The following is a 27164-nucleotide window of genomic DNA, read 5'->3' as shown; positions in this document are numbered from 1 at the left end:
CAAAGACATATTAAGCAAAGTCCCTAAGTCAAGGTGAAGAAGATGCAAGAATTACTGCAGGCTCTTTGCAGTCCCACAAGTGCTGCAGGAAGCCAACTGATGATCACTTTCCCCAGCAAAAGTATCATCACAACAACTAAACCAAAAGGAACATTTCTGTCTGTTTTGCACAGAGGTAAGTGTTCTGTAACGCAAAAAGGAGTGAGACCCACAACACATACCCTGCATGTTACCATAGGCAGACATTCGCTCCAGACCTCTACTGGCCATTGATGGGCTTTTCAACAGGTCAGGCTGAAAGGTAACTCGCTGGGGGCTTCTGAAAGGAGTCAATCATGCCTCAACTTTCATTTGATAAAAATGGTGCCTAGAGTGTTTCTTTGGTGATCCTTTTTGCTTATCTTCAACCATATACTACAAGACACAGCTTCAATATACAACCACTTTTCTCAAACTTCTTGGACTCAAAGTTCTGAGAAAATTATTCTGACTTACCAGACTTATGCCTGTGTTGAATGCCTATGTGCATGTTTTGTTTCACAGCTATTATTTTTTTTCTTCTAGATGGTGATACTGACAATTGGCTCCCCGGGATCCCGAGGTTAGCACAGAATGGAGTCAGCTAAACTCATTAAAATCAGAATAAGCTAAGTCAAACATGCACTTGACATGGGGAATTGTAGCAACGATTAGATATATTGCATCTTGAAACAGTCTCAATCTTCCTATCAACACAAAGTATCAGCAAGATGACTAAATTCCTCCTAACATGTAGGATAATGCACACAAGGTTAAAGCCCAGAAGTTTTTTTTTAATGTTCATGCCTTCACTGAGTTACCATTTCACAGCCCCCACCATAACTCTTTTACCTCAAGGAGCTAGAGGCTATTAGAGTGTAATAAAGCAGACATATTCACAACACAGGAATTCACTTTTTCAACACTAGTAACTTCTACACCCTTTTACATATCTCACCTGATGCCCTGACACACTTCTTCTAGGAACCACAGAAGAAATAATGGGACATTTTAATGCAGACCATCTATCTGGAAAATGTATTTGGTCTCTATTCAGCTAAGCTATTTTTCTCACCTCTCAACTTTTATCACTGAGATGAGAGGGGGACTCCATGCTCTCAGTCTCCCATCTCTTACCTGGATTGCAAATAATTTCCGTTATACTAAGCTTGTCAATGCCACTTTAATATTACTTCCTTCTGCTTAAAGGTCTTCTGCATTACACAGAGAATTAGGTTTCAGTGCACAAGGACAAAAAGACTTTACTGAAATATGTATTTAGAAAGTGTGGCGTGACAACTTATACAACCACTTTTCTTCCCAAGGAAATCTCAAATGCATGAACAATATAAGCTGCAGAGAAGGATGAATGTAATCATTACTCTAAAAAAAAAAACATCAACCTAATTTTCCACGCAGTTAGAATCTTTTCTTCTTAGTAGTTAGTACAGTCTTTTGTTTCAGATTTAGTTTGATAATAACAAGCCAGTGCTCTGGAGAGAGTTAGTGTTTTCTTCCTTTAGCTTTCCAGTGTTTCGGATTTGGTATGAAGAGAATTTACCAACTCATTAATATCTTGGCTGTTGTCACAGACACCACAGGCTTCTTCAGACATCCAGTTGCAGGTGCAAATTTGGAGGAGGTGGGCACAGATGGGACAGTACCTACATTACATTCAGGTTGAATGAAGCATTCCATACCATAGATGTCATGCTCCATATATAAGCAGGAGGTTGCTGGGGACAGCCATTCTTCTTCGATGGCTGCCATCCATGAGGGGTTCTGCTCCCCTGGTTTCCCTGCACTACTATGATCCCTGTGTTTTGCAGGACTCACTGTCCTCACAGTGTCCACCCTCTGGCATTCATTGCTGGCAGCATGCTTTTCAGTAGCTAAGGACTGCTCTGTATCACTCTTATTATTGTTCTATTAAAGCTGTTTCCATTTCAACCCACGAGTCTTTCCTCCTTTTCCTTTCCTTCCCATTGAAGGAAGGAAAGGTGAGAGCAGCTGTCTACTGTTCAGCCATCGGACCACGGCTAAACAGCAACACTACTATAATGGAGTCTAAGTAGTTACCTCCACAGAAGTAAAAAGTAATGCTGCTAAATCTGATTCTATGTGAAGCACATAACTGCAACTATATCATAGCTTAACGTGCTAAGAGCTAACGTTTGGGCCTAACATATAGTAGACGATTTAGAAATACAATAAAGAGAGTCATATTTAAGTGTATATACACTTCAAATATCCATACAGTTGCTCCTAGGTAAAAACCATTGCACAAGACCATGGGAGGCTGAACATAAATCTGGCCAGGATACCAAGTGCAACATCTTGCTCCTACAGCAAGTCCAGAAGCTTAGTAAGTAGCCATCCACAGTACCATTATGGTCCTAATACAAACGCAGGCCAAATTCTGCCCTTACATGCATATGTCTCACTCCAAAAAGCAGCTCAACCCAGTCAACTACACTTCTCACACCTCCTATGTATGTTTAAGATCCATTCTAACTTGCTTTAACTTCCTCAAAATTACAAGAGCTATCACGACAAATAAAAATGAAATGGCGTAGTGAAAATCTTACCAGCGGTCCGCACCTCAGTGTTATAATACATGCTCAGAAATCCACATACACAAAGGAAAGAGAATGGGTTTTGGACATAAAGCAGATTAATTATTTAGTGACTTTGGTGTACAGTATCAGAAACTTTCGAATATGAAGTAGGAGCACTGAGTGTGTCAGGTATATATGTACATACATGTTGGCTGAAATCAACTGTACAGGATATCAACTAAACAACAGTAACACAGATGCATGCATACACCCAAGTCACAGAGAACTGTCCCAAAAGCTATACAAAGTTTTACATATTGATGTAAGTAAAACCAAATTTCAAGTTATAAGAACAAAGCTGAAAGAGGAATCTATATTCAAAGAACAAAAAAGTCATTCTTCAAGCAGTAATTAGCAAGAAACTTATTTTGTGCTGGCTGCGAATCCACTAATATGTACACAGAAGACTCATTAAATCAAGTCATCATTCAGTGTTTGCTGCATGAGCCACCATATGCTACTGAATGACCTCAGTGAATGCCGAATCAGAACAACAGCATAATCTTTCCTATTTATCCCAAGTAAACATGAGAATTTTTGCAGACTTCCTCTGGACTGTTGTTGTTCAACTATTTCATCAGTAAACAAAACTGTTGCTACTGATTAATTTTAATATGTTCACTTCTAGGTAGCTTTCATTTTTTAAATACTTTTCCCCTCAATTAATAAACCCTTCAGCATATAAACATTACGTGAAGGTCTAAGCCTTACCTGTCCACAAGGAGCATTTTGCAAGGATATGGTAAATGCTCCAGATGTACGGCTTTTTGCTAGAATATATTGGCAGGTAGCTTGGAAAGTGTACTTGCGTCCATCAAAGGTCTTGAAGTGAATGTCTCCTGAAACTGAGCATTCAGCTGACAAACATAAAAATCATGTAATTAAATATGTAGAAAAGACAGTATACTCTCACCAGTTATTACTGCTGTAGAGTTCATATGCTCTGATACATGGTATAATTTATAAAATTGTATTCCTATTACAGCCAAGTACTATGAAAACTGTTAGGAACTGAACCGTATCCTTGTTTTTGTTACGGAGTTCCTACTTGATGCCAGGCTGGGATAACTAAACAGCTTTCCCCCAAAAGGAAGCAATAATATGTGTGATCCTTGCATTCTGGGTGTTGCATTTGATTTGTGAATCTAAAAACCAAATTGCAGAAACATTAAACACTCCAACAGTTAACTGGTAACTCTGAGATTAGTGCTTGAATCTACTGGCAGCTGTAAGCAGCATGAGGCCATGGTACCTTTAACATGCAAAATCCTTTTGACCTTCATCTCTGTAGTTTAGCTGCCTAGCTATGAAGTGAGAATAACATCCCTCATTCCGCAGGCATGTTATGAAAAGGATTAACTGATATTTGTGCAATACCTAGATACTATATCACTAGCCAGCAATACAAACTTTAGCTGAACTACAAGAATAACCAGGTAGTACCATCTACTACCAGAGATGTTACGGTGATGTACAGGGAGACACATTACTGCAATAAGTTGAAACACAGATACCTGCTATTCAGATCATTTTAATATTTTAACTACTGTGTGTGTAGATTTGTTTATATGTAGATAGAAATAAAATTACTAATTATATAGTGAAATATCACATTAAGATCAAATGGTATATTTTACCCCAAGTAAAAATTCAGTTGTTAAAAAAAGTTAGGTATTTAAGACTTCCACATACCTGGACATGTAAGATTTGTACAAATCCACTTTCCTCCTATGCAAGTGCTGAAATAAAAACAAAAAGGTTTCATACTTTTTTTTTTTGTGAAGTATATGTGGTTGTCTCTCAGTTTTTCCTCCTGGATTTCTTATCTATGAAATAAGCACCAAGAGTCTTAAGTCTCACAGAGGGTGCAACAGAGCTACCAAAGTCATTAGAATGTCTGGAAACTGTGGCAAGAGCTTCTCAAGAGGACATGATCAGGCAAAATTTCATCCATACATTCAATAACACTTGTTTTTTTTCCTTTTTTAGCTCCTTGATAACAACTATAAAAGTTAAGAACAATTAAAATTGAGAAGAATAAACACAAGCAATTTGAATCTTATGACTTAAAAAAATGGAACTGTTGTAAAAAAAAGTTGCACATCTGTGAGCTCATCAGTCTTCTTCAATTAAGTTGATCCAACAAAAGGCAGCATCTACAAACTTCTCTTCCCAATGTATAAAATTAACTCAGAAATTGCCCAAACAGCAGCTTAATGTCACAATGACATTAGATTCTTTGTGTCTAAGTGAGACAACACAAACAGGAGAAAAAGTAAAGTCAAAGTAATCCTCCTGTTAAGATTTCAAACCCTAGATTCCTTTTAGTTTGAGGCATAGTTCAAGGTGAAAAGAGTACTAAACATTATTCTCTGCAATATCTGTCATTTGCTCTTCTTCATTAATAGCTCTACAGTTTATTTCATTTTTTCCTTCCTTGAAAAATACATGGAACAATAGTTTTTGTATGTAAAAACAGTGAGGACTTACCAACTCCATACAATTTTTAACTAAAATAGTCCTTAAAGACGTTCTCTTATGACCATGAAGGGACTAAGTCCACAGGAAAAAAAAAAAAAAAAAAAAAGAAGAATTACTAACCAGTTATTACATTCCTCATAAACCACTGAACCCATTTCAAGGAAACTTCCATGGTAGTCACAAGGACAGTCCATAGGCTTGACACACAACCCATTTTCATAAATTAAGCCTAGAAGAAATAAAACAACAAGAAAAAAGAGAAATATCTCTACAAATGGTTGATGAAGCACTAACAAATATACACAAGAACAACACAAAAGGTCATGTATGATAAGAAAACTCTGGACTATCTGGTAGTCATTTTTGCAGAACAAGAGCAAATCTGAATTATACTAAACCAATTACATTACATAGACCAAGTCCCTAAATTGCTTGACATACACTAACAATAGAATGAATAACAAGTATTTAATATCGGGGAAAAAGGGCAGGAAACCATCCCACCACATACACACAAAAACAAACAAACACACACCCCAAACAATAAAAACCACCAACAAAAAAAACCACCACCTGCACACCGCACCACTCTGCTTGAGTGCCTTTGGCTTCTTTTTTGACACCTTTACAAATCTTTGCCTCTATGTTTTAAGGTACTGTTTGGTCCTTAATTTCAGTGGGTCTTTTGTCTTTTTAAATTATTCCATTATTAGAGAGCCAGAAGCTATAAGACTTTACTAGCCCATAAAAGATAAAAACGTATGCCAAAGCTAATTATGTTTTTAAATCACCAGGGTACTATAAGAGGCAGGACTTGAAGATCCATGGCGTAACTTTCTCTGTCCTCTTTTTGCTAAAATTAGGAACCCAAGAGAAGCCAGTAACAAGGGGAAAACTGAACATCATAGTATACTTTGGTAATAAGGTTAAAGTTCTGCTATAGGCTACATTGGTAAATATCTCACTTGCCAGAACCATACAATAGTGTATGAATCTCAGTACCAAAACCCATTTCTGGCCACATGAATGAGTTTTAGTCACATCGTGTTTTTGAGCTCTCCTAAGAATCTCATCTTGCAGGAGTTCTTCAGGGAAAAATAATAAAAAAACAAAAAACAAAAAACAAAACCAAACCCACCACCGCACACACGACAACAAAAAAACCCACCACTGCACACAACCCCCCAGACACCATGAACAAAACAATCCACCAAAATATAATAACCCCAAAAACACCTGAGCAAAACCACTAGAATCAGGAGGTTGGATGCCCTTTCAACACAGCAAACCCCATTTTTTACTCAAACTGTGAAGCTCTAGAGCTAGAACAGTGATCTGCACTGAAACCTGTTCCCACTTGCTAGAAGGAAGAACGGACTTTTGTAAGTAATGAGGTAAAGAAGGTCATTCATCCATACTGCTGGCACTGTGGTTATAAAGAGTTCCTGCGAGCACCTTAATCTAGTCAGACCACATACGTAAACTTAGGGGAGAACAATCTGGAAGTTGTATGGAATCAAATAATAGCATTTGAGAAGCAAAGCTTACCATCAGGACAGTAGCATCCATCAATGCAGGGAAGCTCACTGCCAATGCACTGTGACTGTTGATGGCATGAAACAGGGCAACAGTTGATGCATTCATTATAGGTCAAGGGTTCAACACAGGCAATCACTGAAAAACAGAAACGGGCAGAAAAATGAAAAGGTATTGGTTTAATGCTTCAGGCCTTAAATAGATTGCACACATTTCTTTCAAGTAGTTACCTTTTGGTAAGTCAATTGAGTGTCTGTTGTCTAGAACAATTAAATAATGGCTTTCATAACACTGAAAATATACATATATTCATATTCTGTCCATTAGAGGTTCATTGAGAAGGAATAATCTTAAAATACACCAAGGGAGACTCAGGGAAACCTTCTCACAGCAAAGGTATTTAGATATTCAGATCAGTGTAAGAAGTGGTAGAATATCTATTAACAAACATTTTTGAAAACACAGGCAAAATCCATCATGAACAACAAAGCAGTTTTGGTCCTGTGCTCCAGACAGGCAAGCCAGTTACATGATCCCTTTCAAACTTACTTTCTGTGACTTCTAAGATTAAGATTTATGCAAGTGTAACTCAAATTTATTTTTAAACGCTCATGACATATATTTTCTAGATCAGAAAGCCACAAAGACTTGCCAATATTTGAAAGAATAGCTCTATGAAAAAAAAGAAAACGCTTAATCATCTGAAAGAATCTCTGGTGTTTTAGTACAAAGGTTCTTAAAACATATTCTAATAAGCTTAGTACTTCAAATACATTCAGTACAAGCTACGCATGCAAAAAAAATTCCATTGCATTTATGTAGCCTTGAGGTGAGTCCACAGTTACACTTTTACTGAGAACTATGCAAGTTCCAAATAGGAGGTAAGACAAAGAAGTGGAAGTATGAAGAGCATTCTTTTCAAAATACAACTACTAAGCAGTATTTCCAAGTACAAAAGCACCTGCTTACCGCACTGCTGAAAGCGCATTCGCCATCCATGAAGCGGCTTTCCTGCTTGGGCACATGCTCGAGCATATTCAGTTAAGGCTCGACACCAAGTTGCATTATCAACTGCTGACCTTACACAAATAAAAATTGACATATTTTCTAACTACATTCAAACATGCAAAAAACACCTCACAAATGCACTGCATACTACCACAACATCTGAATCTACTTCAATAATGTTCTAAAGTACTGTGTTGGTTGGCTAGGTTAAATGTCTTCAATGGATCAGACATTCTGTATTTGAGACAACACCGAATTCCTGAACAAATGCATGAAAGCCAGGGATACAGCAGTATAAACAGACTTGAATAAAGGTCTTGGTTTTTAGAAAAGGAATAACATCCTTCAGAAAAATAACAAGAAAAAATATTTCTACCAGTGAGTCTCCATGGTATAAGAAATTGAAATTACCTTCTCCTATACTGCCTGGTAATTTAACTAGTCAAAACTGCTTGGACAAGGATTAAAGTAGGTTGTGAAATGACAGCATAAATTAAAACAGCAAACAAATTCCTCATTTCATTGGATTAACATATGGCTTGCAGATGCCAAACTCATCCGTTCACTATTACTTTTCACTAGGGCTATTAATACAAATGACGTTGCACGCTCAGAAACAAAATACATGCCATATTCAAGGGAAGGCACATTAACAAATTATAGAAGTACCTGGGCCTGATTTTGGTCATCCTTTTACTAAAACAAACAAACACAAACAAAAAGCCACAAACAAGCAAAAAACCCAGAAACAACTCCACAGAAATTCCTGGTAGTAAAGCTAGAACAAGTGAAAAAAGCAAAATAATCAAAGAATGTTAGATAGGAACTGACATGCACAAAAGGTACACATTAGTTCTGTTAACATTTACAATTCATTCTCATAATAGAAGGACAGTGCTTTTTATAATGGCTTTGGAATTAGTCAAAAACATTCACTTACATGCAAAGATCATTGGTGCAGCTTGCCATAAAAGGAAGAGGACTCACATATTCATGACATCGTTTAAATGGGGGCTGTAACAGGATATTACACAGAGTGTATGCCCTCTGAAATTAATCAGATAGCTGTTGTGAATAAGAGATTTTCATAAATAATCCTATTCAGAATAGAATACTATGGAATATCAGAACAGAATCTGAGTCTGTGACAAGGAGTCACTTTCCTTCCATGAACTAGAAGCCGTGGCTAGCAACATGTTGTACTCCATGCCAGAGTATTCACGACACTGGTCACATCAGTGGTAGCAAAACATAACCCTTCCCCAAGAAAGGCATAGACCATGTTGTAGCTAAGGCCAGACAACCTGAAATAGTCTTTAGTTAAATCACACAGTAAAAGGCAACTGAAATAAAACATGCCTGGCATCAGCTTCAGCTTCTAACCACTTCATTTCAGGGTTATATCTTGAAAATATTTCTCAAAAGGTAAAACTACTTCTATGTGATGGACAAAAGTGACAATAACTCTTTTTAAACACTGGGACATTAATTGAGCTCTAATTCTGTTTTTGCGTGCCTGCTTCTTTCTATCCCTCCTAAGGGAAGGAATGAGAACAAGCTCCAGAATGCACTACTGCTTTACACCTTTCACCCATTTAGGCCCAGATTCAAACACATTTTTTGGCTGCTATGCAGACAATACAACATTGGAAAAGATCAAGAATTACAAACTCATACAGAAGAAAAGTAGAGGGGAGAAGAGGGGACAAGGGAAGCTCTGCTGCAGCAACCATTTAAATCCACCTCTCCAAAGAAAGAGAACATTTCCAGTCTCCTTCAAAGCCTTCAGTAAAATTCTTGTTCCAATTAGATTCACCAACTAGTGTGATAATCCTTTTGTGTTGATTCAAACCTGTAGAGATTCATGGCTTTGCGTCAGGCAGGGTGGTTCATTGAGAAGAGATTTATCCCAACTGGGTGTTCCTTGTGGAGGATTTTCCTGCCAACTCTCTACAAATTCTGTTACATCATCTGTCAGCTTTCCTAAACAAGACACACAACAGTTACACAGCAACTTGGAAGGAAAACAACATTTCTATAGGATTTCCCAGGGAAACATCTCAATAATCAAAACATCACATCAAGCAGAGAGATCCAAACCCTTCCTACAACTAAATGAATCGGCTATCAGTCTGAAGACAATCTGGTCCTTTTAAGAAATGAAAATACTTTTAAAAGGGACTATAGTGGGCAGCCTTTAGAATGGCAGAAAGCAGTTTACGTGATTCGGCAAGGAAGGGTTTTAGGGAGCAGGACTACACCTGCTGCAGCCCCTGAATGAAAGAAAGGAAAGCTATAATAGTATAAACATAGGTCTATGCTGTTGCTTTACAAGAAATTCCCAGAAGATAGTCTAAAGCCCAAGAAAGATGAGGCATTCCTGGATCACTGCAATGGTAAAAAATTATTACATACATGAACCAAGCAAAGGCGTGACTTTTTCACGTTAGCAGAAACATCCATGCTAGCTTTAAACTAGCTAAGAAAGGCATCATCCATCATAGACATGTGGTGACATTGATTCCTACTTGGATTACGCACTAATACACATCTTGCCATATCTTTATTACTCCCGCTCCCAAGCTAATTGGATAAAGCTAGTATGCAGTGTATTGATCTGTGCTACAACCACAGCGTTATGTGACTGAGATATCCTGAGGAACGTGAGAGGGTAGGGAAAAGTCTCTGAAGGCAATGAGGAAAATGAGCTATTGGTCTTGGTATTATTTTAAGCATTTTGATTTAGTGAGCAATATATTCCACAGGAGTAAGAGTTGATAGTAGTGCAGGGCTGATTTTAAAGGAGGAGTAAAGACTTAAACAGCCCAAAGCAATGATTTCCAGAGGTCTTTATCACCTAACTTGAACTAACTTTCAGAGGCCTGATTTTTTCCCCAGGTTCTTTATAGAGGTCATCACTCAGTATTTATTGAAAGCCAAGACTCTTGAAGTATGTGAATTTGGTATCCAAGGATCACTGGTCACTTCTGAAAGCATTAGCTTAATCGATCAAATGAGATTTAGCAGTTTTCACCAAATTGATCTACTAACTACAATTACCGATCTATTTCCAATTGCAGTATCTCAGGCTTCTACAGACTCCTACATAAAATTGCTAAGAGGGCAGTGAACATTTAAAAGTAGATTTTACCTTTCAACTCCTAGGAGACTGAAGTAAGGCATTACCATTGCAGATAACGGAGTAAGACAGCTTTTAGTCATGCTTTTGAAGACCTTTGACCCCAGAGCCCCATCTATATTGAAATTGACCCTCTTCACTAACAATATCATCTACCACAAGTATTTCCATATCCTATTTTCCATTTCAGAAGTTGACCATCTTATATTCAATTAACATTACAATTTAAAACTAAGCAAAGTAACATTTAGTTCACCAAAAAAAGAAAACCCAAAACACCAAAACAAAATACAAAAAAACCCCACAGCAAACAAATAAACACAAACCTCTACTAACACAAGAGGAAGTATTTTAAATACTCACCATAACTGGTTTCAAGATCATCCTGTAGGATAGCATTATTGTTTCCACAGAGCCCATGTGTTTTGCCCAGGTACTCTGGTGTCATTTTGATATACATTGCAGACATACCATCCCAAGCCAAAGTAAAGGCATACTGGTGTCTGACTAGGAAGTATCCAGCTAGCTTCTGGATGTGTAAGTTTCCAATAATATAAGGTAACTGTACTCTGATAAATAAGACAGAATAAAAAACAACTTTACGTGAGGAAGTATCACTATTCAAAATAAATTACATGCTGATTTAATGACTTCCTTATACATCTCAAAACCCCTGACACAAATATCAAGTAATTCCATTAAAAAAAAAAAAAAGGTGAAAATTGCAAATAAGAGCAAAAAAATCAAAGGACTGATGGCAGTGGTTATGTTTCTTAATACCATTTCGCAGTCATTTAGATATCACCCTTCTCAGACACTATTCTGTAGAAGGCAATTAATTATTACAGCTATGGTCTGGATAGTTTTTTTTTTAAGCTACCAACAAATACCTGATCCAGTTTATGTCTCTGTTATCAAATCGGTATCACAAGATTAGTTACAGTGTAACTACAGCATCAGAAACACAAGTACAATTACCCAAATCCTTTGTAGGTGACTTCACTGCTCATCTTTATCTGTTCATCTCCAGAAAAGAATAAACTAATGGACCTTCTGCAGGAGTAAGGAGAAGAATGGCACTCAGGATCATTATTCACCTGTCAAATCAAATTACTAGCATCAAAGTCAAGATTTTAACCAAACTCTTTGGAATCCACATTACACAACTAATACTCCCAATCCCACCTTCAACATGTGAACAAGTAGTTTGGTCCCTCTCTTCCTCAAAAACCTGAGCACAATTAGTACTCTTTTTAGAGCAGTCTTTTCACAGCAGAAGCAGGTTTTGAAAGTACACACATCAGTTTCCTTCCAGTTATTTATGTTTTGTGCTATAGTAACTGGTAGCACACATTACACTAGAATTACATCTAGATTACATTCTAGAACCCCGTACTACCATTGCAAGTTATTTTTAATGTCCCAATATTAATGCATTATTAGCAAGCTCAAGAACAACCAAAAGAATGTAGAAGTGCAGTCCCTTACCTGTATGGAAAAACTCTGTTCATCTAATTCAGTATGTCTCACAAGTGCGTACGTGGATTTCCCAGGAAAATAATAATAGAGTCCATCGAAAGTTTCAAAATTATATTGACCCCAAGTTCTGCATATATGATCTCTTTCGGCACCTGTATTATACACTAGCAAAAGGAGAGTCACTTGAGAAGTACCACCATTTTTTTAATTCAATCTGTAGCTGAGATTAATGTACACAGTAAGCTATGAAATATCACCACAGAAAAGAGAGGGAAAAATAGTAGGGCATGAAGAAACCTTCAGGTAGAAGGTAGTCATTCTTGTGGTTGTGGGAATGCAACTACAATCCCAGAAACCCAGTCAATTTTCTCTCTTTACACACCTGTCTGGCATCTTGGTCCAGATGCATTAAATCGACTGCAGTTGCACAGCTCTCTGTAGACGCACTCACCTCCATTAAAACATATAAACGAATCTGCGTGGAAAAAACAAGGCATGTTAAAAATAAATTATCATTGTCTTTCTTAAGACCCAGTTCTGTCACCAAACATAACTCCATGAATGACAGGTGATGCTGGCTTAGCATTTAAATGTCCAGGAGATTCCCACAGGCCTCCACAAAGAGGATACATACAGCAAAAGCTACACCTCAAGAAATAAAAGCAGATGAAGCAAATCTATTGTACATTTAGAGAAGCCAGATCAAAATGGCTGTGATATCTGTTAGCCTGACATGTTTTTAGTCCCCCAAGTAATGAATAGAGGAAGTGAACAAGCATTAAACAAACAAACAAAAAATCACAGTGCCTATTACTTAAACAGACTGCTACAGATAACACTGTATGGGTAAGCTCTATCAAGATGAGATGATACTGCCCTAGAAATACAATTGCTGAGATCTCAGCTGTGAATCTTTCAGCTGCCTGGTCTCTTTCCATCTTACAACTTTTAAGTGTACCAACCACAAACACTTTCCATAAAGACACAGACCACTGCTCTCGTTTCTGAGTTTGAGATAAATTTTTAAGAAAGGAAAAATTTAACGCTTAAGTATTGTGAGCCTACTGTAGAAAAAGCAAGTGCCCTAACTTACAAAGACAGGTTTGGGTTTGAGGGAGGGAGATGTTGGGTCTTTTTACTTTTTATTTTCCCTGGGAAGATCCCCATCAAAATCTGAAGACCCAGTCTTCTTGATTTATCTTTATAAACACATAATTCTTGGAAGAAAGGGATTCATATATGAATTTTTAAGTACTGTCCTGAAAACCAGCATTCACAGAAAAGATCTCTTCTCCCATTTCAGTAAAACTCTCACTCATGAAATATCTACTAATCCATAGCACAGAGAGGTACTAACATACCTAGTTTTGCTGATGCAAGCAAAACAAAGCAAGGACCACTTCTAACAATCCAAATAAACTCCACAAATTATTTAGTCTTCACAGTATTAGACTCCAGAGTAAAGCCTTCTAAGGTATGGACCACTGTTTTAGGATTTCATGGGTCACACCATCTTTAGGTTTTGTTCTCACACTATCGACATTTGCTAAACATACACAAAAAGTATTAACATAAAAAGTAGATTCTGAGCTACTTTATAGAATGAAGTGGTTTTCTATAAATTGTTTGCAAGGAAACGAATGCTTTCTAATAAGTCAAGAGTTGATAATTGACATCCTACTGTCATTAAACAGATGCTGAATTCTTGATTCCAGCAGTAGTAACAGTAAAATAGATCAATTTCAAAGCATGTTTTCTCCCTACCTCATTTTTCTCCCCTCTTCTAGAAGCTCATTTTATTGATGTTTTACCAATACTCATTTCCTACCAACATCTTTTACAGCACACAGTTTGTTTTGCCAAAATGTAACATCAATACTAAGAGCTCTTTCAACAATCAGAAACAGCATTTTTAACAAGATGCTACAAACACTTTTCAGTTTCCTTTTAAGCTCCTACTTTAGCTTGAACAAGACTTCCCAATGCCTCTTAAAAACCTCACCTGGTTTGCAAGTTTATCTACTAAACACAAATAGCTTTCAGATGTTCACACCAAGTGACTGTGCATCCAACATTCAATTCACACGCAAAATCTTGTCAGAATTCATGGATTGAATGCTATTTAGACTTGGTTTCTCTTTTACCAAAGTGTGGTCAATGTAGAAGTTTAGTGAGAAAAAAAGGTCATATTTCAATTCCCTTTTTCTTTGTGAGATTCTAGAAACTCAGAAGAAAGATGCTTTGTGCTCACAACTGGTTATAATGCTAGAACGAGAAAGACTTGAAGAAACTTACAGTGTACCATAATGAAAAAAAGCTTACACATTCATCCACTTTAGGCCATGTGATTTTACAAAACATTACCTTCAACTACAAATATATAGAACCCTTGCTTACTGAGTTCTGACAAAATTTGTTGGTACAGTTTATTGGTGTTTATATGGCCATTTCTATTTGCATAAGCATTATAAATGCTATTTACTTAAATGAATACCTTTAAAATACCCAAATGGTTACTTTCAATGCCTTTGTTTTCAACACACACCACATCCTCCCCTAGGAAAAAAAAAAAAAAAAAAAGAAAGGGAGGCCAGGAGGCCATGCTGAAGAAAACCAAGACAGGTAGACAAAGTAAAACTCCTTTGCCTAGCTACTCTAAATACCTATGTCCTTTCCCTGCCTGGCCAGCATGAGCTCAATTTAAAACTACGCAAGCACCATATAGAAAGGACCTTATTTACTCTGAGGCATCTCATTTACATACTCACAGTGAGCAATCTTGTCACTAATGCAAAAACCTTATTCCTCCTGTCAAGAGAGGCAGACATTGATCTCTTTCATCTTGAGTGGTGCAAAACCTGTGTAATCAGAGCTCAGGTCTCTGTTCTTTGCTTCTCTAAGATTATGCCTCACTGCCTGTCCAGTTACAATAATCTGCAATTAGACTGCAAGTCATGTTCATTCTTTGTTGTAAAGGAAGTTCACCCCCTTTTAATGTTTATGGTTGAATGATCCTCCTTCAAGCACAGTTCAGGTAACCTGCTTCAAGTCACGTTTATTCAGATTGTGCACACAGTCAGCTGATCTTGCTGTCACTGGGAAGGAATCTCCCTTGCTCCCTTTTAGAGAGAGGGTTAGTCAAATCTGAATTGGAAGTAAAATGATTCAAGCATTTTCTTCTTTATGAAGTTCTCTTCTGTCTGGGCATGTATGATTCTAAGCAAACATGTCTGGTGGGTTGACCCCGGCTGGATCCTAGATGCACATCAAAGTTGCTTTCTCACTCCCCCTCCTCAGCTGGACAGGGGAGAGAGAATATAATGGAAGGCTCATGGGTCAACATAATGACAGGGGCAGAACACTCACCTATTACCATCACAGGCAAAACAGACTCAACTTGGGGAAATTAATGTATTGCAAATCAAATCAGAGTAGGGTAACAAGAAAAAAAAAATACAACTAAAGCCTTAAAACAACTTCCCCCCACCCCTCCCTTCTTTCTGGTCTCAGCTTCCATCCTACCTTTCTCTACTTCCTCCCCCTCAGCAGCGCAGCAGGACAGGGAATGAGGACTGTGGTCATGTCATCACACATTGTCTCTGCTGCTCCTTACTCCTCAGGGGCAGGACTCCTCACCCTCTTCCCCTGCTCCAGTGTAGGGTCCCTCCCACAGGAGACAATCCTCCACAAACTGCTCCAGCATGTGTCCTTTCCAAGGGGTGCATCCTTCAGGAACAGACTGCTCCAGTGTGGGTCTGCCATGGGGTCACAAGTCTTGACAGCAAACCTGCTCCAGTGTGGGCTCCTCTCTCCACAGGCCCTACCAGAAGTCTGCTCCAGCATGGGCTCTCCATGGGGTCACAGCCTCCTTCAGGAGGCAACCACCTGTTCTGGCATGAGGTCCTCCATGAGCTGCAGGTGGATCTCTGCTCCACCGTGGACCTCCATGGGCTGCAGGGGGACAGCTGGCCTCGGCATGGCCTTCACAGGAATCTCTGCTCCAGCACCTGGAGCGCCTCCTTGCCCGACCTTGGTGTCTGCAGAGTTGTTTCTCTCACATATTCTCACTTCTCTCTCAGGCTGCAGTTGCTGTTGCGCAACTTTTTTCTCTTAATAAATATGTTATCTCAGATACACCACCACTGCTGCTGATGGACTCAGCCTTGCTCAGCAGCAGCTTCATTTTGGAGCCACCTGGCATTGGCTCCATGGGGGAACCTTCTATCAGCTTCTCATAGGAGAGACCCCTGAAACTCACCCGCTACCAAAACTTAGCCACACAAACCCAATACAATGTGATAAACATAGCTCTTGTATTTGCTTATATCCCTTTTTAAATCACTCTAGTATCTTTCTTCACACTGCATAGAAGAGCTCTGTGTGCTTAGTTAGTAGGATTAGTTATCCTTAACAAGATAATGAGAAGAATAGCGTTGATCCAGATGACATTTAGTGATCTTACTACCATAAACAATGTGGCCTCCTTTAATCATCCAGTTCTGCTCAATTAGCACACAAATACTTCCTCATGTATCCAGAATAAACATCTTATAGAAAAAAGTTCACTCTGATATTTGTCATTAAAGGAATATAAGCTGCCTAAATAGGCTAACCCATATGATCATATCACAAGTTTAGATCTCTCCTAGGGACATGAGGAACACTATAAAACTTGCAGAAAGGGAACAAACAAAGACTAAGTAAAGGTTAAAATTAGGAAGGGTTATGGAAGAATATGGTATCCTTCATTTACCTAAAAGTGAATTCTATTAAAAAGCCTTTAGCTCTTCTTTTTCCTTTGACATTAAGCCAGTTGAGTGCATTGGGTTGCAATCTGAAATTGAAGACTGGCAAGACTTTTCTAGCAGAAAGTGGGAGGCCTAAGTAACATGATTCAACTCAGGTAAGTTAGTAACATGATTTCTAACCAGTGACACCATTACCACCTGCAAGTCACTCTGATAATATGACCATTGTTGCCATGAAGCGACGTGTCTCAAATTCCTTCTTTATTGAACAGGGAAAAGACTTTGGAGCATCTTATGATGCAAGTCTGAATTCTTCCCTGCTCCTCCCACTGCTTAAGTACTCTAATCATCTGGTAATTACTGAAAAGGCTGCAACCCCATGCAATATGTGGATGGGGTTATTCTAGTCCCTTGGGCCCCTGGATCTCCATTTAGTCCATTCCCCTTGTTAAGTCTTCAGTGCCACGCAGCACAAGCCTTCAGGCCAGAGCTGGCACCCTATAAGCCGTAGCAGAACCTCATGCCCATTATCTATCACAGCCTTTGAAAAAGTGGAACTATAATCCAGCCTGTTTGCATTTAATTTCAAGTGTTTCCAGAGATCAGTGTCCAGACTTCACAGAGATGCTACTGCTATTCTCTCTGAAGAGATGATTTAACAGTATCATGCATATCTGGCAAGAGAAGATTCCAAAATCCATTTTGAAATACAGTACAGTGCCACCCAACTGTGGCTGGCCTTTCAAATGTTATTCATCTGGGCTCCAAGCACAAGTTCTGCCAATTTCATATAATATACTATTCAAAGGCATCTTGCATCTTCATCAAAATAAGGATTTATTTTGCAATATTATTATAGATGCCATATATTTTGAAGGTTTGTCTCTATGATATTGTGCCCATTTACATTAGTACTGCTCTAATGAGTACTTAAGATCTCTTGAACTTATTTCAGTTGCAAATCAACTGTATGTCCTGATTAGGTCACCCATTATTTGTTCTTCTGATCTTCTAACATATTTATTAGGAATGAAAAAAGTCTGGCTGAAAGTAACTTATATAATATGAAGCCCTTCAGCATGAAATGAGATACAGCCAGTAGAGAACAGCTGCCCTCTTGCAGCACAAAGAGGTAACTGCAAACAAAGCATGTATCTGTATCCCATATGAAAGTTAAGATAGTAAGTCAGAGAAACATCTAAATTAAACTTTTTCAGTAAAACAAAGGCAATCCAACACATTCAAGCACATGTATGGTTACTCAAATTAACATGCACATCAACTGTAAACTACCTTATTTTTGTTTTAACCATCATGTGAATCCAGATTCTCCAACTGAATTTTGACCTTCTTGTAATACACCATTATCTTCAATACGTTACTAATCCTCAAAGATTTGTGACTGATGTGGACCTTCCTGTGGTTATTTTTCTGTAAAACATTAAGCACTTCCTAGTGTTGGGATTCTGTCCTTTAAGACATGGTATGAAAAATTTGTTTATGTAAATCACTGAAGACAGGTGTTCTTTCAGAATCTCATTATTAAATTCACTTAGACAGAAAAGTTGAAGAATGAAAGATTAATTTAGAGATCTGAAAATGGTAAAGTTTTAATTAAGCTAGGTAGGTACAAGGTCCAGCGTTCTCCCTTAGTTCTTATGATTCTGCCTATTCACCAACTTCGGTCTGAACAGTTTCAGAGCTCTAGAGTCATTTGCAGAAATATACAGAGACTTTATAGTTTCCAGGATTCTTTAGAAAATGACGCATTTTAAAAGCTTTATGCAAGTGTAGAAGAGAAGTCTGCCTTAAGGGTATCAAACCACTCAAAAAGGTTAATTATTTACAAATCATCAAATTTTATTCTGAAACGGAAAAGTGATTAAAAAAAGCATTTTGGGATATGAATTTGCAAGAAACACCAAGGAGATCTATAGCTATGCATAAAAGAATATAAGGTACACTTAAAATTAAATATTTAAACTTCTGCTGTCAATGTTCTTGAAATTTTATGTTTTGTAACTGCACAATTTCCATTGCACACTTTCTCTAGAAAGCTTTCAGGCACCCTTTTGACTACATGAGAACTAATGCAACAAATATTTCTTGCATTATCTTTTATCCTTCAACTGCATAGTGTTTGAAAGCATCTGTTTGTAATGGCAGAATTTTTCTGTGGCATACAGGCTTCAACAGGATGCAATACAGCCTTGAAATGAGGACAAAGGGCTCATTACACCAGGATGCAAAACTTTCCTTTCTGAGATTCTGAGGTGAGCGTGTAGGATGTAATTTTAATCCTTCAATACTAAGAGCCTTCCAGCTAACTGTAGATTTTCTGCTCTGCTGCATCTTTTGAAATCAGCACACATACTGTAAGGGACAAGGATCTTCTACAGTAACAGTGACTTTAAACATTAAAGACTTGTGGCTGCTACAGCATTTCAACACATGATGATCTGAAGTGTTTAACCTGTTAGGAATTTTGACCAGTAGTTTGAAACTTACTTCCTGAAATAACTTGTTTTGCCTGTCCCAGGTTCTGAACATGTGTTAGCTCTGGAGATTTTTGCCTGGGGTTTTTTTTGGTTGGTTGGTGTTTTTGTTTATTTCAACTTTGCATGAAAAACAAAAACATGTGAAAGGAAGTTACAAGTTTAACAACTATGAAAACTATGCATTAACTGCTGTCAATTATTCTGGTAAACATTCCCAAACTCAAATTCCATATTCCCTGGGTATAACAGACTAAAACAAAAATTTGTCCCTTAGCATTTACTTTTACTATAAAAACTTTTTGTTCCATTGACATAATAAGAAAATGAATAGTTTTCTAAACTGCTTTCAGTTGTTTAATACAACACAAAGGTTAAAAAAAAATCTATTGCACAATAAATCAAGTACCCATCGTACAAAAATTCCATGTAAAACAGGTTTATCTATATACCCAGAGCTGCATGAAGCAAGAAAAAAAATGTTATTCCAATGAGAATTGACTGTAATAGGATGAAATATGTTAAAATCACAGTTTTCTAAGTACGTTGTACAATAATTTTCATAGAATTGACATTAAACTGCAGAAATAATCTGATAACCTAACCTTGCTGGTTTAAAAAAAACAACCGAACAACCAGACCACACAAAAGTTTTACTATTTCATATACCCCTAGATTGGTACAAATTCCAGTCCATGAGCAGAGCTACAAAAGCTTGCATCTCTCTTCAAACAGGAAGGACCGAAATGAAACTATTGTGCTAAGCATCTAGGGCATGATACCAAACGTCTTGCACAAAGCAGATCAGGTTGTTCTTTTGTTTGGTTTTTAGTTCACCTTTTACACACAGGCAACAATGGATTCCATTTCCCACACAGAGTTTACTGGGATTTAAAAATGAAAGTTTCACTTCTAGCTATTCCACTGTTTAAAGAGTTTAATAATCCTGATTTTAGCTGCTTTCCAACATGGGCAATCACCAATAATTTTTGAAGCTTGCTGTTGTCTCCAACATCATCATATTGCCAAAGCAAGTATCTTAGAAATAGAAAATCCTTATGAAGTATTTTTGCCCCATAGAAATACAACCTGGGATAAACTTCATGGTTTCTTTCTATTACACCTGCAGAGGGTAATGAAACCTAGTTCTTGCCATCGTAACTACATCCTCTGAAAGCTTAGGCATGTGGTGAGTTAGCATGAGATACTCGCTACCCATTTCATTCTCCCTCCTTCTAGATTTGTTCTTCCCTTTCTTAAATAATAGGCCTATTTAAGAAGCAATAAATTGCACACAAACCATTTTCAAAAGTTCTGTTAAAATAGCACAATGAATCTTAAGTCTTTTTTCTAGCTGGTTGCTCTGAAGCAGAACTTGAAATCCACTAGTACCATTAAAGGAATTTTGACTTGCAAAAAAATGAACCCAGAGAACCAATGATTATGGCAACAAATTGCTCAGCACGATTTACATATCTTCTCTTTGGAAGCTTCTTTTTTAGGGTTCAGAAAAAAAAAAAAAGGCTAAGAAAATAACTACTTCTTGGTCAATATGATGGTGAAACCCTCAAAAGCAGAGTGTTTTACTGGTATAGACTGCTATATTTGTAGACCAATTTTACCATACACTATATATATATATAAAAAATATATATTGGAGAGGATCATAGGTGCTAGTTTTTATTTGAGTAATGCTATGCTTCTCTAAACCCTTCTATTACTCTACATTCAGCTACACACTTCTCAAAAGCTGCTGAAAACAGTATGTATTGAAGAAATCAAATGCTTTTGGAGATGATGTAACTCTCATCACAATAGATAAGAGTCCAGACCACACACCAGTTTGACATTTTGTGCTATAGAGCCAGGCTATGCAAACCCAGACTATTCACTGTTCGGTAGGTCCCATGTCCAATGTAACCAATCAGGGTGACTGCAGAGAAACTAGAGGTTTTGCATCACTAACTAGAATTACTGGAATTACTTTGCCTCATGTTTCTCTTTTGTACAATACGAGCATGACACAGGCCCTACAAACAAGCTAACACAGAGGACCTTTACCCTTGAGCAAAGACATTTAAGCCTGTCCATTGCTGAAAATAAGATTAACCAAAAATGCCAAGATGCAAAATCCTCAAGCAAATGCTCAAGCTGGTGGCTACAAGTACCTAATCCTGCTAAACCATAGATTACACACACAAAATGCATCCACAGACTACCTCAGTGGGGGAAAAAAAAAAAAAAGTAACAAACAAAAAACCTCCAAGCATGGAAGAGATACAGGACAGGTAATTTAAAGACATCTATGCAGCAATCGACATCTTTAGTGTATATCACTGCAGGAGCAGACTGCCTTGCTGAAAGGTCTTTGTTAGAAAAACTGCAGTTATAGACAGTCTTTCAAATTATCAAACCAGAACCAGGTGTCACGTCAAAGCTAGGTTAAACCCCATGATAAGTTGTCATACTCCTGTAGTCCTTTGAGATCAATCCAGGTAGAGCTCCCTTACCCTGAAGGCTTGTATGAGCCAGATAGTTTTTTTCTTCATAAAAATAATTAAATTATGCAGAATATAATGGACAATTGAAGTTATTCCATATAGAAACATTAATAACTTACTCGACGATCCACATTTCATACTGTCAAGTCTCCTCTTCTGAGACATGGATATTGTAGTAGATGAAGCATTAGAAACTGCCACTTCAGACTCCTTTCAGAAAGAGCAAAGAAATCAACAGCTATAACCAAGACACCCTAAGAATCTCTTCACAGTCTATCAGCAAATTTACCATTTTTAGTAAGCGCATTGCTGCATATTGGCTTACTAAAAAGTTTTTAAAAAAACCCGTTGTAAAGTAAAAAGTAGTCACTCTACTCAATACTCCAGTAAAGAAGCATCAAAGTACATCATGCCTGAAGACAACAGGCAGATTTTAAGCCAGTTAAGCCAAAATGCCTAAAACTGCATCTCCAAACAGTCCTCTGTGCACTTCTGCATACTCCTTTTATTCTCAATTACAGCCTCTATGCCATCAGGTGGATTTTAACGTAATTCTCAGTATAAACATTCTGCTATGTCTGAAATTCTTAAATCTGCTTGAGAAAATGGAAGAGCAGACCTGCTTAGCCAAGGTACAAAAATCCATTGATATTTTGTCATGATGTGGTTATACTGCCATACTCACAACAGGTACAGTATACCTCCTAATTAGTAGGCTTTTGTTAAAACCACACTGCTCACCTTCTCTGTAACCACTCATCTTTGTTCTAGGCCTGCTCACATCTAGGCCAAGTAACACTTTTCTCAATTTAGCGTGAACTTCACAATCCTCAGAAGCCAATGACTCATGATAGTAAGTTTTTCCCTATTAACTGTGCTGGGTTGGCCGAGATAGGCAAAGGGGGTATTCCATACCAGATAAAGTAATGTTCAGTTGCAAAGGGGGCAGGCAAGGGGGACGGCAAGGGGGCCAGTCTCCCTCTGGGTTTGGTGCTTTTTGTATTTTGGACATGAGCCACTGCTGCTTATGAGCAGGGCACTGGGACTGCCATGTGGTGGTTGCACTGTGTGTCCACTGCTTTGCAGGTTCTGTTTGTTCATTTTTTGTTTGTGGGTCGCTTTTTTTTCCCCTCTCCGTTCCTTACTGTTCTGTTCAGCTGTTCTTATTCCAAATCCACAAGTTTTGCCTGTATTTTCTGATTCTCCTCCTCATCCCAACCAGGGGCAGGGCAGAGGTTAGAAAGCCACAGGTGGTTTAGCTGCCAGCTTTTAGCATGGGGGGTAGGCTGGGGCTGAACTACATCATCAACAAGGCAACTAATTACATTTACCTAGCTTACTTAATAGAGTAATACAAAGGTTATAGCCATTTCATATTATTTCTTCACTTCAACTCAGGAAGAGCAGCAGCTATATCCTCTAAAATGTTCATATTTCAGTGACATGTTAATCATATAGTTTTAATTAAGGAAAATCAAGTGACAAACACAGTAACTGTTGGTAAACATCATTAGCTACAGTGTATGATGTCTATAATGATAGAAATTACCGAGCAAAATATTTCCAAAATAACATCATAAACACCACCAGCTACATCCACATAATTTTACCTAGGAACTCAGATTTATTGCATTTAATTTTCATGCCCTAGAATTTTATCATTCATATATCTTAATCCTGTGCATGATTCTGTAAAGTGTTTTTAAAATAGGTGTTTCTGCGTTCTAGATATCTACTCAAAAATTCCAAGGTCAGTTCTCAGTCATGTATGTCAGTAACTAAGTCTTCATGGACAGAAAATCCTGCAGAGGGCTAAACTACCATTGTTTAGTGTTGCTTTATCCCTTTCTCTAGAGGAAGCTTATTAAAAGCATGAATATGTAAAAATGCATCATTGTTAGTTTTAGACAGTTCAAATGGCCAGTATAACTGCTTGTTCAGGTTCTTACTTTTTAAAACCACTACTGACTTTTTTTTCTTTCTCCTAAGTATATTACTTACTTAAGTTTTCTGCTCGGTAGATTAGCATAGAAGGAAACAAAAGCACCCATTACTGTATCTTGAATTCCTGGGAAGGGGCAGACCTCAATTCGCAAGCATTTGCTCTTATCCATGGTTGATTTTGTTAACCTGCTTGCAGTTATGAGGCACATTTTTCTCTCTGGTGAGCTTTACCCAGAAAGAGCGGGAAGAAAGCACGAAAGGCAACTCCTCTGTGGAGCCACAAACAAGGGCTCCAAACCAAACTCTCTTCTTCTCACATCCCACCCTCAAATTAGGGAGCAGGAACCACACACCATTATTACATTTCAGCAAAATGCCACAACTGATATAGTTGGTTGCCAAGACAAACCACATCCAAAAACCAGCACTGAGTAGTAGCCATCTGATACTGCCAGCTCATTGACTTCTACCGAGAAGTGAAAAGGCTCCCAAAGCAATTACTGCTAGATGAACCAGACCAGACCTTTGCTTTCCTTGAACAAGGATGCTTCATCCAACATATAACTATTTCTGAACGAGCTGAAGCTCTAGCTGCTGTCTTCCCTTGCTACTTAAATGCTTTAAACCCCAAGTGTTCTTCGGTTCATGACTAACACTCCTTATGGCTGGGATAAAACACTCATTCAACATTGTTTGAAAGACAAGTGCTGAAGAATCACATCGGGTACAACAGCCATCAGAAATACTGATGGTACCATTACAGATACATTCAGGTAAGATATGAGAAATACATTAGTGCCCATGACAACCAGAACCCCCATCCCTCAGATCAGCACCACCAGCCACCCCTCAGAGGAGTCTCCCCACACACCAGCACAGTGCGGGAAAGCCAGGTGCCATCTTGGGCCACAAAAAACAGCAGCACCGTTCAAGGACACTGACCGTGGGAAGGGGCAGCCCTCCTCACGGGGAGCTCCACAGAGAAAAGCCGCACGTCCCAGTGGCCTCGTCTCCCCAAAGAGACATAAGCAGCTCCTCCCCAGCGCCCAGCCCCACCATGCCCGCTCATCACCCTCACCACACCCGGCGTGCATCCCCTACCTGCGTCGCCGCGGCGAGGCCACCCCCTCTCTGAGGTCCCGCGGCGTTGCCTCGTCTGAGGGCAGGAGAACAAGACAGGGTTTGATCGGCCCGGGCAGCCCATCCTGCCCCACCTACCTCAGGGCTACCGCCCGCCCAGCCGCCCACCGCGGCAGCGAGGAAGGACACCGGTTAGGCCCCTGTTGGCTCTTACCTGGGGAACGGTAAATCCCGACCGATGGGGGGCTGCGCCTGGGCGCCCCACAGAGAAAGGGCTGGAAGGCAAAGGCGACAGGTTAGTGATGGCCGAGACTGCCGTGTCCTCCCGTCCCATACCCTGCCAGGTGAGAGGCTCACCCGGCAGCAGCCAGGCGCACAACAGCGCCCCAAGGAGCAGCTGGGCCTCCATCCGGGCGATCAGCGGCTGCCCACAAAGCTGCGGCTCCCAGCTCCGGCCGCTACCTGCGCCCTGAAGCTCATCCCGCCCTCCCGGGCGTGGCAGCCTGCGGGCTTATCAGCCGCCCGCTCGCCCTCCGCCCCCGGCCCTTCCCCGAGCACCCACCTCGGACACCACCCCTTGTCCTGCGTCGGAGCTGCCGGCCCCAGAGCAGCCGCTGCAGCCGCGCTGCTCCGGCCCCATTAACACTTTTCTTGGGGCTTCTGTGCCGGGCGCTGGCCCTGTCGGCTCCTCACGTTTATTTCCAATTTTCCGCTCTTCGGGTGTTGAGGAACCGATGAGTGTCACGGCTTTGCAGCTAAAAGCTCCGTGGTGAAGTGCGGTGCGAGGCTGCACCTCAAGCGCCAGGACACGCAGGGCTTCACCCTTGCTCCCAGGAACACGGCACGGCCGAAACCCGCAGCTTGCGGAGCTGCCCGCTGTGCTCACCGGCAGCGGACCTGTCCGTGCTTGACACGGGTCACTGGCCCTAACCCCCGAAACAGGTGTCAGAGCTTGAGTAATGAAACACATGAGTAAGACATGAACAAAACATGAACTGAATACAGCATGCAGCTAATGTTATAGATTATTTCCATAGCTCTGATATTTTTTTTTTTCACTATAAATTCACACTCTTGAATTTGGAGCTCTCTGTAGACCCTTTCCCAGGTTTATTAGTTTAAAATATTTTTCTTGTGATTAAATTTGCTGTCTGTTTTATCTTCTTTTATTTTTCTTCCCTATTCCTATCACTGTGACCTTTTTTCCTCTTCTTTTCCCCTTTCCCATCTGCTGCTGCCTCTCTCCCCATCATTCTTCAGGTTTGCGTATCTTATAACAAAAGCTTTAGAAGCAGCCCATACCAGGTGAGAAACTGTCTCAGGTGAAAAGGGGCCTTTTCTGACTGCTTTGGGAAGTCTGTTAACAGTAAGTCATTAAAAAGATCTCTTTTCTGCCTTTGTCATTTGTCCCTGTGGATTATGTTTCTTACTGCAACAAGTGTTCTATTTCTAATGAAATGATGGAAAACTAGTGATGTTTTCACTGAGAATTCTGTTCTCTCCTGTAAATGTTGGAGGGAGAATGTGTATGAGAGAAAAGAAAGTGAAAGAGAAAAAAATAATCTTTAACTTAGGTACAGCCTTTTTCCTGTAACCCCAAAAAGATTTTTAGAATGGTGCGCTAGCCTCAGCCTGTAGCAGAGTCTGTCTACTCTGAATGCATCATGCACTTGGCTTTGGGGAGCTCTCGCTGGTCCCGATTACATTAATGGAAGTAGAGAAAGTAGATCAAAAGCAACAGGAATCAGTTTACACAACATACATTTTAATGTATTTCTTTGCCTACTAAATGTCTGCTCACTTTATTCATTTTCCCTTGATGCCAGAGGTAGCAAACAATAACTGAAACTAGTTTAAAGCTAATTTAGATGCAATTTGATTTCTTGCTATGAAAGCTTTCATTTTCCAAAACTAATAAACAGTCATAATTATATAATCTTTTCATATGGTATATGTGAAGTAATGGTAACTTCAGACCCATCTTGCAAATGTACTGATTATCAAATTCCAGTTTGGGAGCATAGCATAGCTTTGTGAGTTTGTTTTATTTGTATTTATGCACAGTAGAGCACAGGAATTCATGTAAGAGAGCAGACTAACAGCCGAACAATTTCATT

General features: G+C 39.1%; 1 protein-coding gene and 1 long non-coding RNA gene across 3 annotated transcripts in view; one reads left to right on the top strand and one right to left on the bottom strand.

Moving 5' to 3' along the window:
* LOC139828086 (uncharacterized) overlaps positions 1 to 4352 on the top strand; it is a 40104-nt gene extending 35752 nt beyond the window's left edge. For both annotated transcript variants that reach the window (XR_011739294.1, XR_011739295.1), the window contains one exon: positions 565 to 4352. This is a non-coding gene — a long non-coding RNA (uncharacterized lncRNA). The remainder of the gene's footprint in view (positions 1 to 564) is intronic.
* The window catches only part of OTOG (otogelin), a 110518-nt gene extending 84997 nt beyond the window's left edge, over positions 1 to 25521 (bottom strand). Inside the window, exons 1-15 of the mRNA XM_065839410.2 lie at positions 25405 to 25521; positions 25262 to 25322; positions 25069 to 25123; positions 22143 to 22233; positions 12662 to 12754; positions 12289 to 12443; positions 11779 to 11897; positions 11164 to 11369; positions 9514 to 9644; positions 8602 to 8708; positions 7623 to 7732; positions 6666 to 6791; positions 5238 to 5346; positions 4329 to 4375; positions 3348 to 3493 (exon numbers count right to left, since the gene is read on the bottom strand). Of these exons, the coding sequence (XP_065695482.1) occupies positions 3348 to 3493; positions 4329 to 4375; positions 5238 to 5346; positions 6666 to 6791; positions 7623 to 7732; positions 8602 to 8708; positions 9514 to 9644; positions 11164 to 11369; positions 11779 to 11897; positions 12289 to 12443; positions 12662 to 12754; positions 22143 to 22233; positions 25069 to 25123; positions 25262 to 25322; positions 25405 to 25456 (1608 nt within the window). The 5' untranslated portion in view covers positions 25457 to 25521. The remainder of the gene's footprint in view (positions 1 to 3347; positions 3494 to 4328; positions 4376 to 5237; positions 5347 to 6665; positions 6792 to 7622; positions 7733 to 8601; positions 8709 to 9513; positions 9645 to 11163; positions 11370 to 11778; positions 11898 to 12288; positions 12444 to 12661; positions 12755 to 22142; positions 22234 to 25068; positions 25124 to 25261; positions 25323 to 25404) is intronic.
* Positions 25522 to 27164: the final 1643 nt, after the last annotated feature.

This window comes from Patagioenas fasciata, chromosome 5 (genome assembly GCF_037038585.1).
Source record: "Patagioenas fasciata isolate bPatFas1 chromosome 5, bPatFas1.hap1, whole genome shotgun sequence".
NCBI classification, from domain to species: Eukaryota; Metazoa; Chordata; class Aves; order Columbiformes; family Columbidae; genus Patagioenas; species Patagioenas fasciata.
The sequence above is the reverse complement of the archived record's forward strand: the minus strand, read 5'-3'. Positions and strand labels throughout refer to the sequence as shown.